Source organism: Piliocolobus tephrosceles, chromosome 13 (genome assembly GCF_002776525.5).
Source record: "Piliocolobus tephrosceles isolate RC106 chromosome 13, ASM277652v3, whole genome shotgun sequence".
Lineage (NCBI taxonomy): Eukaryota > Metazoa > Chordata > Mammalia > Primates > Cercopithecidae > Piliocolobus > Piliocolobus tephrosceles.
Window position 1 is genome coordinate 49,827,409 of NC_045446.1, and position 15,504 is coordinate 49,842,912.

Genomic DNA, 15,504 nt, shown 5'->3' on the forward strand with positions numbered 1-15,504 from the left:
CAGAGGCAGGCAGGCCTCCTTGAGCTGCGGAGGGCTCCAAAGCGGCTTCCTCCCGGCTTTGTTTACCTACTCAAGCCTCAGTAATGGCGGGCGCCCCTCTCCCAGCCTCACTGCTGCCTTGCAGTTCAATCTCGACTGCTGTTCTAGCAGTGAGCAAGGTTCTGTGGGCGTGAGACCCTCCGAGCCAGGCGCAGGATATAATCTCCCGGTGTGCCATTTGCTAAGACCATTGGAAAAGTGCAGTATTAGGGTGGGAATGACCCAGTTTTCCAGGTGCCGTCTGTCATGGCTTCCCTTGGCTAGGAAAGGGAATTTCCCAACCTCTTGCACTTCCCGGGTGAGGTGATGCCTCACCCTGCTTAGGTTCACAGTCTGTGGGCTGCCCCCACTGTCCTGCACCCACTGTCCAACAAGCCCCAGTGAGATGAACCTGGTACCTCAGTTGGAAATGCAGAAATCACCCATCTTCTGCATCGCTCATGCTGGGAGCTGTAGCCTGTAGCTGTTCCTATTCGGCCATCTTGGAATCTACCCCCTTTCATTCTTTAAGAATACTTTTGCTGGATATAGACTTTACAGCCATTTTCTTCCAGCACTTCAAAAGTGTTCTGCCACTTCCTTCTGGCCTTCATGGTTTTAAGTGAGAAATCTGCTATTACTTGAATTGGTATTCCCCTATAGGTAAAGTGTTGTTTCTCTCTGGATGCTTTTTAAGATATTCTCTTTGTCTTTAGCTTTCAGAAGTTTAATTATGACATGTCTTAGAGTAGATTTTGAGAGGTTGATACTATTTGGGGTTCAGAAAGCTTCTTGAATCTGTAGGATTATGTTTTTGGCTAAATTTGAGAAGTTTTCAGCCATTATTTCTTCAAACACTCTTTCAATCCCACCCTCTTTCTCCTTCTCAAACACCAATAATACAAATGTTGGTTCTTTGTTACTGCCCAACAGGTCCCTAGGACTCTGTTCATTTTGTTTCTGTTTTCTCTGTGTTGTAAAAATTGTGTGAATTCTATTGATCTATGCTTAACCTCACAGATTCTATCCTACTGTCATCACCACTTTGTTATTCATCCTATCCAGTAATTTTAAATTTCTATTATGGTATTTTTCAGCTCTATAATTTCCATTTGTTTCTTTTTTATAATTTATATTTCTTTTGCTAATATTTTCTTTCTTTTTCCATTTGTTTCAAGATACTTTGTAATTATTTGTTAGAGCATTTTTATGACGTTTGCTTTAAAAATCCTTGCCAGATGATTCCAAATCTGATTCATCTTGGTGTTGTCATTCCTTTTTCTCATTCAATTTGTGATTTTCTTGGTTTTGGTATGATGGGTGATTTTTTATTTTATTCTCAATATTTTGACTATAACTTACAAGACTCTGGGTCCTACCAAAATCTTTGACATTAGAAGGCAGTATCCCCATTTAGGTTTGTCACATAGGTCCTGGCCTACTTTTGTGGGCTGTGGTTTGGATGACAATTTTCAAAGCATTCACAATCATTTTGGTGTGTTTGAACTTTTGTTTTGTTTTGTTTTGTTTTGGTGCCCCTTGGGTTCCCACTAGTCCATACCAGTACCTTAGGGTAGAGGGAAAGAAAGCTTCCTCAGGTTGGGTCATCTGGTTCCTTTAGGGGATAGAAAGGAGTCTCCAGGCCACAGGAATAAAGATCACTTTCTGGGCTAGGCATTTGTAAGGATATCCCCTTTGCCAGGCACATTGGCTACCCAGTGTCTGTCAGTGGGGAAGGGGAGTCTCATGCCCAAGAGGGAAGGAGAAAGCTTCTCCCTAGCCAATGATTGCCAGTGGCTCCAAATTAATTCCCCCTTGCTAGAGCCACCAGACTTGCTTAGTGTTGTTGGCAGGCCTCTTGTTTAATCTGGGGGAAAGAATAAGCCTACCTGTGTCACCTTACGTTTTTAGGCTGAGAGTTGGGGCCTAGACCATGTTTTGCTGTTGGGTGTGGGTCATAAGAGACTCTGTCACTGTGTTGTTTTTCCTGTACTAAGGTCCCTAGCCAGTCTGCCTTCCTCTTTCCATTTTTCATAGTTCTCGCTTGATTTCCTCTTACATTATTTCTAGAGTTAATAACTGTACTTAGCAAGGAAGAAAAGAGAGAATTAAATATGGTAACACACGCAGAGCATATAAAGTAATGTAGAGTACAAATAACTAAAGGCAAAGATAGTACTGTTATTATTAACAAAAAGTGAAGAGATAAAAATATAGACAAAATGGCCAGGTGTGGTGGCTCACCCCTGTAATCCCAGCACTTTGGGAGGTCGAGGTGGGGAGATCACCTGAGGTCAGGAGTTCGAGACCAGCCTAACCAACATGGAGAAACCCCATCTCTACTAAAAATACAAAATTAGCCGGGCACGGTGGTGCATGCCTGTAATCGCATTTACTTGGGAGGCTAAGGCAGGAGGATCACTCGAACCCAGGAGATGGAGGTTACGGTGAGCTGAGATCATGCCATTGCACTTCAGCCTGGGCAACAAGAGTGAAACTTCGTCTCAAAAAATGAAAATATATATATATATACGGACAAAATGGCATTAGAGTTCAAAAGAAATATAGAAAACTTCCATTTGGATGGTAACAGAAATTTTATGGAAGCGGTAGCATTTTGAGCTGGCCCCTAAAAATTTGTTAGCATTATATTTATATTTGTTTACAATAAAACAAAAAAATGTATTGGGGAAGTATACTGCACAAAATGGACACCGCATAAATACAAGTATAACCGTGGTAAAATACAATTTTAAGCGGTAAAATAATGCTACACAGGGAACATGAAATTGTTAAAGTACAGATTATATAAGAAAGCAATGATAAACAGGCTGGAAAGACATGTTGGGACCAAATGTTTTAGAATACTGGATTCCAAGCTAAGTAGTATGAGTAAGTTAATGGAAAAAGATGTGATAGAACGCAATCCAATTTTAGAGAGGATAGTTGGGGTATGCCTCACTAAGAAGGAAATGCTTATGTAAAGACATGACAAGGTGTAGGAAATAAGCATTCCAGGCAGAAAGAGTAGCAAGTGCAAAGACCTGAGTTAGAAGCCTGTCTGATTTGCTTGGGGAATAACAAGGAGGCCAGTGCAGCTGGAACAGAGTAAATGAAGGAGAAAGTAGCAGAAGACAAAGACAGAGAAGTACAAGAGAGTAAGGGAGGGAACCATGTCGTGTAAGTTCTTTTACGTACATGACAAAGACTTTTACTCTGGTTGAAACAGGAGAGAAATGAGCAAGAGAGTGACAGATCAAATTGAATATTCAAATTATTTGCCACAATTTTAAAAGTTGAACTTAAATTCCTATTTTCCATTCACTTTTTTTTGGCAAAATCTTGATTGTTAAGACAGAAAGTTAAGAATAGTTTTAATGTTTTAAATGGTTATTGAAAAAGAAGAGGAGTGGCAGGGAGAAGAGGAAAAAGGACAGAAGGAGGAGAAGCAGTGGGGGTGGCAGAAGGTAACAATGGCTGTATGTTCTGCAAATGCTAAAATATTTACTCTCTGGCCTTTTAAAGAAAAAAAATGTTCATTTCTGCCTTATACTTCAAGTTCAGATTAGTATTTATTATTATTGAAATTTATATAATATTGGTTCACATTTGTACTGAGTACCAAGCACATATTAATTAGCCCTTTGAGGGAACTGGCATTATTCTCAATTTGTAGGTGAGGAAATAGGTTCAGAGTGTCTTAAGAGGCTTGCCTAATTTTCCAGCCAAGAGGGACTGGTTTGTATCACACCAACTCTTCTGTCTAGAACAACTAGAAAAGCTGAAATAAAATATAAATAGCATACATTTCAAGGCATCAAAACACAACCAAACAGCCAGGGCATAAAAGGCCAAGAACCCAGAATTAAGAGAGAAGATTAAAAGAAACCCAACATTCTGTGCTACTCTTTTCCCTCTAGGAATTTTCTGCTGATTCATAACTGGCACAGAGCAGAGAGGATGAAAAGCACAAAAGAGGCCAGAAAACAGAGTAGAGATCTATAGTCTCAAGGGGCTGGAAGACTGAAATTGCAGTTCAGAGTTATGAAGACAGGGAGGGCCAAACAAGATCTCAAAGTGATGAGAAAAACAAAGTAGTGAGCTTAAATTCAGACCTGCTTTTCCTCTAAAGGCATTTGCGAATTTATAAAAGTGGCTAAGAGAGAGAGATAAACCAAGTAGAAATCCTCAAAAAGATTTCTATTTTGAAATTAAAATAGGGCTTTCAGTAGTCACAAATGCCAGAAGGAACAACAACAAAAAAAGGAATTCCTAAAAAACACAAGTAACTCAATTGTTAGAAGAAAAGATGGAAAACCTAAATAGTACTAAAACAATTAAAGAAATTGAATCCATAACTTAAAATTTGTCCACAAAAGAATTCTTCAAGGTGAGATAGCTTCACCAGAGCATTCTTCCAAACATTAAAGGAGGAAATAATACCAACTTTTAACCTTACCCAAACTTTTTGAGATAATAGAAAGGGTAAATATCTCACCTTATTTTATTTTGATATCAAGGTTCTTGGTAACCGTGATACCAATATAATGCCAAGAACATTATGAAAAGAAAGAATTTATAGGCCAACACTCTCTCATAAACACAAATTCAAAATTTCTAAACAAAACATTAACAAATAGAATCTAGGGATAAAGATTTTTAAAAAATACATCTTGATCAAATTTACTTTATTCTGGGAATACATGGATGGTTTAACAAACACACCAATTAATGCAATTCACCACATTCATAGAATAATTAGAAAAAAATTCTCGAATCATTTGAGTAGATGCAGAAAAAGCATGAGATAAAATTCTATATCCATTCATGACTTAAAAAGAGAAAAAAAGTCCTTAGTAAACTAGAATTAGAATAAAACTTCCTTAATCTGCTAAAGGGTATCTATAAAAAAGCATTAGTGGTGATATGTTGAACATTTTCTCCCTGAGTTCATAAAGAAAAACAAGGCTGCCTACTCATACCACTTCCATTCAACACTGGATTGAAGGTCCTAGACAGTACAATAACATGAGAAAATGAAATAAAAGGCATAGGTTTGGAAATAAATAAATAAATCTGTCTTTACTCATAGATAACATTATTGTGTACTTCAAGACTTAATCTTCAAATAAGCTATTAGAATTATTAAGTAAATTTGGCATAATGAGAAAGAACAATAAAGATATACATCAAAAGTTAACACAGTTAACACAGTTATTGCTTGATGTTTTATGAGTGATTTTTCTTTTTTCTCCTTATATTAAATACTTCTATTTTCATTTTATCTGATATAAACATATATTACTTAGGTATTCAAAAAATTAATCTTAACACATATTATTTCATTTGTATATATATAGTGTTCAAAAATTAGCAAAACTAGTTACTAGAAGTTGGATAGGATTTACCTTTGAGGATATAGGTAATGACTGGAATTGGGCATAAGCGAGGCTTCTGAGATACTGGAAACATTCCATTTCTTCATATCGGTACCAGTTACATGGGATGTTTAACTTCTGAAAATTGAGCTGTACACTTTTCTGCATGTATGTTATAATTCAATAAAAAGTTTACCAAAAAATAAAAGTTGGGTATCTTTACTTCCCTAATAAAATATGTTGCCAATTGCTTTGCTTTGTCTCAGACATGGCAATTTTTTTTTTTCCCTTTATAGATCAGTGGTCCACATCAGAAAAGAAAAAAATCTTGTTCTTATTTTTTCCCCTTTATAGATCAGTGGTCCACATCAGAAAAGAAAAAAATCTTGTTCTTAATATAGAAATATTAGTTGATTCTGAGCCCAGATGATATTAGCGCAATATTTTCATAACAATTTATACAAATTTGGTTTTTTATCATTTTCTTTTTCCCTTATAATTAAAATGTATTTTATTTTATTTTATTTTTTTGAGACGGAGTCTCGCTCTGTTGCCCAGGCTGGAGTGCAGTGGCTGGATCTCAGCTCACTGCAAGCTCTGCCTCCCGGGTTTACACCATTCTCCTGCCTCAGCCTCCCAAGTAGCTGGGACTACAGGCGCCCGCCACCTTGCCCGGCTAGTTTTTTGTATTTTTTATTAGAGATGGGGTTTCAGCATGTTAGCCAGGATGGTCTCGATCTCCTGACCTCGTGATCTGCCCATCTAGGCCTCCCAAAGTGCTGGGATTACAGACTTGAGCCACTGCGCCCGGCTAAAATGTATTTTAAAAAAATCTACCTCAATGAAGGGTCTAGTTAACTTATTAGTTTAGTTAAAGAAAATCTTATGGCACAGAAATGTTGTGAATCTTTAAGTGTCAAAAGTTTCATCACAGGTATTATTTAGTGATATTGCTTATACTTACTTGATAATGAGGCTTATACCATTGCTTTAAGTCCCAATCCCAAAGAATCATCTGGAAAAAAAAAAATTCACTTGGTTACAAACCAGAAATAAATAAACAAGAATATGTAAAGACAAAATTCAGCATTTTCCATTATAATTATCTAATATAGCTCAAAATCTGGAAGAGATACTGGAATGCTGAGAATAAAAATTATCTCCAGACAGAATATTTCATTAATTAATACAATCTGTGATTGAGAAATCAAAATAAAGAATTACCACAATAAAGTAACTAAAACAAGCCATATTAATCTTTAGATATTACCACAAAAAGGAAAATATAAATCCAAAACCACATTAAGTCACAAAAAATAGAAGAAAAATTACCTATCATCAGATATTCTCTGCCTACCCACCATCTCCAAAGGCTCATCATGGGTGATGGGTGATGCTATCTTCTTACCAATAAGGTACTTCTGTCAAAAACATTTTGAAAAGCTTGTTGTCCTTGGGGTTAGATTAAGTATAAAGGAATGGATTTATCAAAAGCAGCACATACCCCTTTTGATATGCAGATGATTAGTGATTGTTTTCCTGTCTGTCTCCTTGATAGACTAGCCTATCAATGGTAACTTTAATCCCAGACTAGTTTTTTTTCCTGCCCTTCTTCCTAACAAGCTTTTTGGCTGCTTCCCAACCCAATATAGTAGTCACTACGTATGCCCAAGGAGATAAAATTAACTTTAATTTAGGAAGCTATAACTGCTACCTATCATCAATCCTAAATTTCTTTGACATTTACTGAGTTAAATAGGTCTTCTCCTTTTGATTAAATAATACATTATAACAGCTATTTTGTACGTAGCTTTGAACCTTTATTGAATATGAGCCTAGTTAATCTGTAATATAATCATATAATTTCTATATATTGAACTATCTGTGTTGTTTCTTGTCCTTCAGGCTTAAGTTTTCTAGTTGCAAAAGATCTTATTTGGGGTTTTGCAGGCCACATAAGGTCTCCATGGCATATTCTTTGCTTTTTGTTTTTGTTTTATAACCCTTTAAAATGCAAAAAAAATTATTAGCTCAAAGGTCATACAAAAACAGGCTGCTGGCAGGATTTGGTCAGTGGACTAGTTTGTTGACTCATATTTTACATAATACACACATGCTTAATCACTCAAAAAGCTGTCAATTATCATTATCACCATCTCCTCATCAATATCCTGGCAGAACATAATTTCTTTCTTACCACTGAAGAAAAATCTATTTCTTCCCAAAGAAAATTCATACACAGTACAATCACTTAGAAGACTCATGAACCAGTGCCCACAAAATGGCTCTGATACAACTACATGCAAAGTATACCATATATATAACAGACTCATTAAATTTAAGCAATATTTTATATGGTCCTAAATATGGTTCTGATATAATTATTTCAGGTTGTGATTTAATCAGCATATAATCTAGATTCAAGGGACACTAATTATTGCAAATAAAGACGTTAATAGCTTCCTAAAATGCTTCGTAAGATTAACATAACCTAAAATCCCTAAGTTTCTTCTATACATGATATTGTTATGATCCATTTTCCTCCATGCTATTCTTATGAATATGGCTTTTTAGCCCCAACTGCAATACTTTACTTCTGCCCTTATTTTAGCCTGTCAGTTTCTTTGGAGATTGAGAATGTCAACTACCCTATTCTTCATTCCTCCCATTATCATGACATGTATAAATCTGATGTTTTCATAAGTTCATGAATAGATGTATAGAAGAGACAGGAGTGAAAACAGAGCCATACCATGTATCACTAAAAATCACCTATGAGAGAGGCATCAATGAACTAATTTGCATTCTCGGTCTACAACCTTACCTAACTGTACTATCATCTGATCCATATTTCTATACTTCTCCCACAATAACACCATCAAACAGAGAAAAATACTTGTATACCTTATTTCCCTGATTCATTACCCTAAGTAGAAGTTGATTTGTTGCTCACTCAAGTATACTTTCATTAGGATGGTTTCTTAACATTGAGTATAGTCTGCCTTCCCCACTTCATTGACCTACATGATTAAATAAACATTACCTTTTTAAATATTTGTACTCTAATGCCAAGAGCCACGTTTGTATTCATGTGATATACTCTCAACAGGGGTGCTATCACTCCTAAGCAGGTGGTAATTGGTTCTTGGGGGGGGAAAAAAAAATCTTGAAAATTAAAATGGTTCGTAGCCCTCCAAAGGTTACAGTATACAAACAGATGTACTGTACATCTTTGGTATGAAAATGACATGAAGCAGGAGATTAGGGAAACATATATATATAACATATTTATATATGTATATACAATATTTTATATATGTATAGATAATATTTTGTATATGTATATATAATATAAACATATATATATATTCCTGGATTTGGGGTTGTAATGAAAATACAGTGGAGAAACACTGATATAAAGTAGTCCTGCTGCTTACTTATAAGAGCAATCTCAGCTTATATTTTGTGAAAGTTCTCTAAGGCATTGAGACAACTGTAAGGCTGCCAATGCAGAAGGAAGCCTGCTAACATGAGAAGGAATGTATGCCCTATTTTAACTGGACTCCTAAAGGTCTCTAAAAATCTTACTATGTACAATGCTTTTTTTTCTCTGTTTGCTTTCTTTAGATCTCTCTACTGTAGTATTTTGTATTACAATATTTCAATATTATAGTATTACAATATTACAGACCATCTTCCTCAATATTGCATATTACAATATTGTAGTATTACAATATTACAGACCATCTCCCTCAATAAATTCACTCCTCCTGGCCCTTTATCCCCTTATCATAGTTTTCTCTCACTTGTGCTTGCTAGGTTGGCTTTGAATCAATTCTTAAGCAAAGCCTAATCTTATTTGCAGTCACTTTCTCTAGGATGAAAATTACATTACCCTAAAGCAGCAGGTCTTACTGTAAAATCCCCTTCATATTAGGAATTGAAAGCAGATACACAGAAAGCCACAAAGAGCTGGCAGACTGCCTTCTGTGTAATTTGAGCAACTAGAATATTAGTGATTTTGAGAAAACAATTTTCTCCATAAGTAATAGAAGATGAACGACCCAGGAATTCCACAGCTAGGTACACATCTTAGAGCAGTATTCAAAATGCAGTCCATAACAAGATAAATACAGAAATTCAGAGTAAAGGTTTATATATTTTTATAGCAATTTGACATTGGTGAGACATTTTTAGTATATTTTACAAAGGCATCAATCCACAACAGATCAGGGAAAAACTCAAAAACTTGGTCCTTTGCTACAGTTTGATAGGAGACAAGAAGAATGCACATAGCTGTGCAGCTTAGGGTAGCAAAAAACTAGATACAATCCAAATGTTCATCAACAATAAAAGAGAAAAATTTTGGTATATCCATACAATGGAGTACAGCAGTGAAAATGAATGAAGTACATACAGCTACATAGTATATGGGTGGATCTCAGAAACAATGTTGAACAAGAAAAGCAAATCACAGACAGATACATACAGTATAACTTCACTCATTTAAAATGAAATACACACTGTGATATGCTTATTAGAAATACATATGGTAAACGGTAAAGAAATTCAGGATGGTGATTATCTCTAAAAGAGAAAGAAGTGAACCAGATCCAGGAGTGACACACAGGGAACTTCAATGTTAATGGCAATGTTCAAAAATAACAGTAATGGTGGGTCGATGGTGTCTGTTTCTTTAGTCTCTATACTTTACACGTATTTCATAAATATTTGTTCAGCTTTAGTTAAAAGTTAAGATGAATTTAGGAAGGTAAGGAAGTAGAGAAAGTAACTCTTTTGAAAAACTGTGCTGTAAAAGCAAGAATGAAATGAAGCAATCGTTAGAAAAAAATGTGAGAATAATACTTTTTTTTTAACATGGTAGGTTCTAAAGCATGCTTGTACTTGATAGGAATGATCCTGGACAGTGGGAGAACTAATGACAGAATAAAGTGAGAAATATGCAAAGAGCAAATACTTAATGAAAATACTGCTAAGTGTCTCTATAATATTAGATTACATATACGTATTCACAAAATATATATATATTTTTAAAAACATAAAATTTTAAACTAGAAAACAGTAATAGAGTATTAGCCATTATTTATCAAATTATGATTTGTCAATCACTAGTTGTTCCTCCTTGTCCCAGAATATTTAGAGGGAAAAAGGAAACAATTTAGTTTGCATATATTTCATAATTGTGAACTATAAGGTTAATTTTGATTTCCACAGAAATCTCATTATCTTAACAAATTACATTCTTAAAAGCTGAAAAGGTTCTCTAAGACGTGCATTATTCTAAAAGAGAACAAATCATCTTTTCTAAAGTATTTTCACACCATTTGAATATTATTTATATCTTTTAAATTTGCATTATTTTCATTGTGTTGCATTATACTCCCCAATCAATAAAATAAATAAATGGCTCAAAATTGGTTTCTAAAGCCTCAGGTATTGATAAAAACAAGGTAACATAAATAGCTCAGAATAAATGTTAAGCCTAAATCAAGAATAGGACTCTAATGCAAACAATATAAATCTGTGCGTGTGATAATACCACACAACGGGATAAAACCAAAAATTTTACTAGCACATACAACAGCAACTATCTAAAAGCTGGATTTCTTTTTGACTAGTAATTCATTTACCCTATATTCTTCTGGATGTTGTCTATTTTGAAACTTTATCAAATAATAACATAAGGCTATGGAAAGTTTTCAAACAAAACATAAAAACCTCTTTGGTAAATGAACAGAATCTTTCTAAAACAAGCACAAAATGCTTTCATATATGAAACTGAAGATTTTTGTTCCTAAAAGAGAAGAGACAAAAACTACACAGGCACCATTCAGATTCTGTGCTCTTCCTAGCAAAAGTATATAAAAAAGATAGACTATTGTTGAGAGATTTATAAAACTCTCAGCCACACAAATGATAAACATTATGCTGAAAGAAAAACCAGATATTTTACTTTACTGCTTGGTAAGTGCACTGAAGTGCAGAGTCCAAATCAGCTCTTGGTATATGTGTAATACACATGAGAAAGAACAGCAGACAAGTTTTTACATGTTTACCTCTGAAAAATCCATACTATAAAAGATAATTTTTTCCTACTTTAATATTTATTTTGTAAACTATGATATAGGCTGGGAAAAATGTGTTGAAATCAGTCCTGAGAGAAAAAATCAGTTATCTGCACATCAAGAAAAAGCTTTGCTAAGCAATGAGTACTATACTAACTGCAAATCTATATACCCTGTTTTTGTTGTTGTTGTTTTCAAAGAAAGGGGCTAGTGGTTAAAATACATTATGCTGAGTTCAATGTTAAAGAAATAGCATAAATGTAAATGCACTCAACTTTTTGGATACAGAGTATACATCTTTTCAGTGTGCTGTGCAAAAACTGAGAAAATAAAATATTTAAAAGCAAATTAAAATATAAAGAGCAAACAGTGCTATTTTCAATAAAATGCAAAAGCCTCCATTTCTTAAACTTTCAAGCATGATAATGTCCATCAACTTAGCAAGTGACTCAGCTTTGAAAGAGTCTTCAGTGAGCAATCTCTTAATTCCAGAGTCCCTGTTTAATCTGAGTATTCAGAACCAACAGCCAAAAAACCCCTGCTGACGTTCCTCATAAATTATAATTTTGGTTGGATTTTTCCAATTTAAGAGAAATAGAGATGAGAAAAGAATATGACGATATACAATGAACCTACAACAAGCAGCCTATTTACTCAACATTGAGCTAAACAGAGATACCTTTAATATTGCAAATACAGATATAAAATATTTTAATTTTTTAGTTTTCAAAAATTGTGATTCTTTTTTATACATTTACCTTAAGTTGGTGGGTAGCTACCATACATACTGAATGCATAGTTGGCGGTACATGTACATTAAAAGTTTTAAGAAGTATTGGTTCAAGCACTCATTCCTCATATATAATAAAATGTAGCTATTTTAAAATTTTACTTCCAAGTAGACAGTAAATGCTCTGATACACATTGTTTCCAAGTCAGCAAAGTTTTAGGCATCTAAACCCCAATACCAAAGTAGATCTTGTAAGTAACTTAAATATAAGAATTAAAAAATAAAACTTAATTTTTAATTCCAGTTTAAAACAAAAAGTTATAGTGCTATGGTATGTTTTAAAAATGTAGTTCTATCGAACTATAAGACATCATTTAATAAAAGCATAAAATTTTAACTTGCTGTTTTTAGGAGCTTCCATTATTATATTTATCTCTTTCCTTCTGTGCTAATATATAATACAATACCAGAAATAATTATTTCTTTTCATACTGTGGTTATTTGTTCAAAACTAATTAAGGAACAGTAATTTCTCTAAGTAATATATACTATTAAAAATTATTTAAGTTGATTTAAGTGTACTCAAGACTGTGCCTTTATTTAAATTCATTTTTTCTTTATGGTTAAGAAGTTGAATCCTGATAAAAGTTTCTGTTTGAATATGTTTTTAAGTCTAACATGCTCTACGGAGCTCTACAAAACCACCAAAACCACAGTGAAACATCAGCAGTACAACCAGGAGATGTTATCAGGTTCAATTACGTCAATGAGGCTTTATTTCATTGTTCTCTATGTAGCCAAAAAGAAAAACATGTATGTGCCCTCAAATCAAGCTTACAGAACTGTTATATTTATGTGAAATTTAAAAAGAATACTTATTATAGTACGGTTCTGAATTAACTGTTACAGCATCCTATATTCTCCTATTTCTTGATGACATTTTACTTGAGTCTCATATATAAATCTATGCTAATGAAACTGATTGAATTCAGTGTTTCCAACTTTTTCTATGCCTTCCAACTTAGGCCCAATAAAAAAATCCACTTAACTCTTTGTGTGTGTTTAGTGAACATAAATCAAAAACAAAATAAATGAATAGCCAAAAAGTTAAACTAACTAAAGCTATATTTTCTAATTGTTTAGAGTGCAAAGATAGTAACCTTGAACCCTATGTGACAAAGAAATAACCCTATGCAGAAAAACTGAGACGCAGAAAAAAAAGTGTGGGGGGAGTGGGAGGGGGAGGTGACTAGTATTACTTGGAAACTGATGTCATTTACTATTCTTTCCAGTCAAATAATATCATGATGGTCATGGTAACTTAAACTGCATGCTACGTACCAGCACTGTGTTAGGCGCTTACTATATACTGTCCCTTGTCATCTTTACTAGAATTATCTGTGGTAAGCCTTATTTCCCCATTTTACAGATGACAAAACAAAGACTTCCCAAAGTCTCATGATTAGTAAGTGACAGGGACAGAACTTAAACCTAGATCTGCCTAATTCCAAAGCTTTAAGGACTAACCATTATGCTATAGCATCTTATATTTGTCATTTAATAAACACTGCTATATGCTAGCAATGTAGCAGGTGCGTGGCAGTACATGTAACATTACAGCAACTTTGCGGTAGCCTCATTTTATATATGGAGAAGTTGAGGCTTAATGATTCTACTGATTACTCGGCATTCATCTCCCACTTTCATCTTTTGCCCTTCTCTGGACCCTAGGGAGAGTGAACCCTAAATTCTGTAACACCTAAGAAGCCTTGCAGCTGGTTTCTGCTTACATCTAGCCAATGGAGGTCAATAGCAGAAAAATGGCATTGAGGAGTAGAGAGATCAAGGTTATTTCTTCTCTGCTGCTTCCTTACCTATGTACCATTGTCTCTGGCAACAACTGTGTTCCTCCATGACTACAGCTCTTACCAGCTGGTCCTTCCTTCATACGTTCAGCAATCACTAAACTAAAACCACCATGTCCACTCTTGCCTCTTCAGCCCCAGGTGAGGAAACAGCTTTCCATAATTGCTAGTTTCCATGTGCCTTACCATATCTTGCCCATTCCTTAATGCTGTTCATTCTCTCAAAGTAGACTCTTCATTAAAGTGTTTTTATTTGAACCACTTTTTAGTGAATTTTATTTCTTGCTGGGTCCCTAAATAATACAGGGGCATTGTAACTAAGTTCTGCCACATGTCAGCTAGTAACTGGCAAAGCTAAAATCTAAACCCAGGTTTATCTCCCTCCAATTTCATTCCTTTCCACTATGCTAAAATGGTAATAATTTTTATAACACATTTCTCTCAAACAATGGAAAGTATCTACCTAGACCTAGTTTTTATTTATCAAATCATCAAATTACCTTCTAATATCTGTATCCATATACCTGGTATTTCATTCTGTCACAACAGATTAACTGTCTGTGCTCCAGCCTACAGCTACTTTTCCATAAATGTAGTAGATTCGATTCCCTCTTCCCTACCTGAAGATATTTCAGCAGCAATTCTTTCTCATCATCATTTTTTCTCTACCAAATCATTCCAATAAGATTGTAAACATGCTGCAGTTTCTCACATCTCACACATTCATTACACACACATACACCTTTATCATGATCATACTTCAACCTAGCCACTATCTCATTTCTCTGTAAAATTCCTCAAAAGAGTTGTCTTCATTGGTTGTTTCTAGTTTTTCTCCTTTCATTCTCTGGTAAGCTGACTCTAATCAGGTTTTGGCACTTTTTCATTAAATCTGTTCTTGATGAGGTTTCTAATGTTGTTAAAACCAATGGTCAAGTCTCTCTTCATACTTCTGATCCATCACCATTTGACACAATCTAACACTCTTTCCTCCCTGAAATTATTTTTCTCACTTGGCTTCTGGAGTATTACATTCTTCAGATTTCTTTCTAATTCATTGGACACTATTTCTCAGTCTCCTCTCTGAGTCTTACTTACCATTTTGATATTTTAACATTGCTGTGACCCCCCATGACCTTGGACCTCTTCTCTTTTCTATTTCACCTAGCTTTGTGGGTGTAAATACCTTCAATAAGCTAATGACTCACAAATGTATATGTATCTTCTCCTCTGAGCTGAAGAATTATATTCCAATAGCCTACTCAACATCTCCAGTTGGCTGTCTAATAGATAACTTGAACTTAACATGTCCAAAACTGAACTGACCTTCCTCCCCATAGTCTTCCCTCATCTCAGTTAGGGGCAATCTCATCATTACCTTGGCTTAGGCCAAAAACATAACTCTCCTCTTTCTCACACATCACACT

At 34.7% G+C, this 15,504-nt stretch overlaps 1 protein-coding gene across 2 annotated transcripts in view; it reads right to left on the minus strand.

Annotated features, from left to right (window-relative positions):
- Nucleotides 1-15,504, minus strand: part of PDE3B (phosphodiesterase 3B) — a 216,714-nt gene that overhangs the window by 90,070 nt on the left and 111,140 nt on the right. For both annotated transcript variants that reach the window (XM_023230954.3, XM_023230953.3), the window contains exon 2: nucleotides 6,361-6,411. In XM_023230954.3, the coding sequence (XP_023086722.1) occupies nucleotides 6,361-6,411 (51 nt within the window). The remainder of the gene's footprint in view (nucleotides 1-6,360; nucleotides 6,412-15,504) is intronic.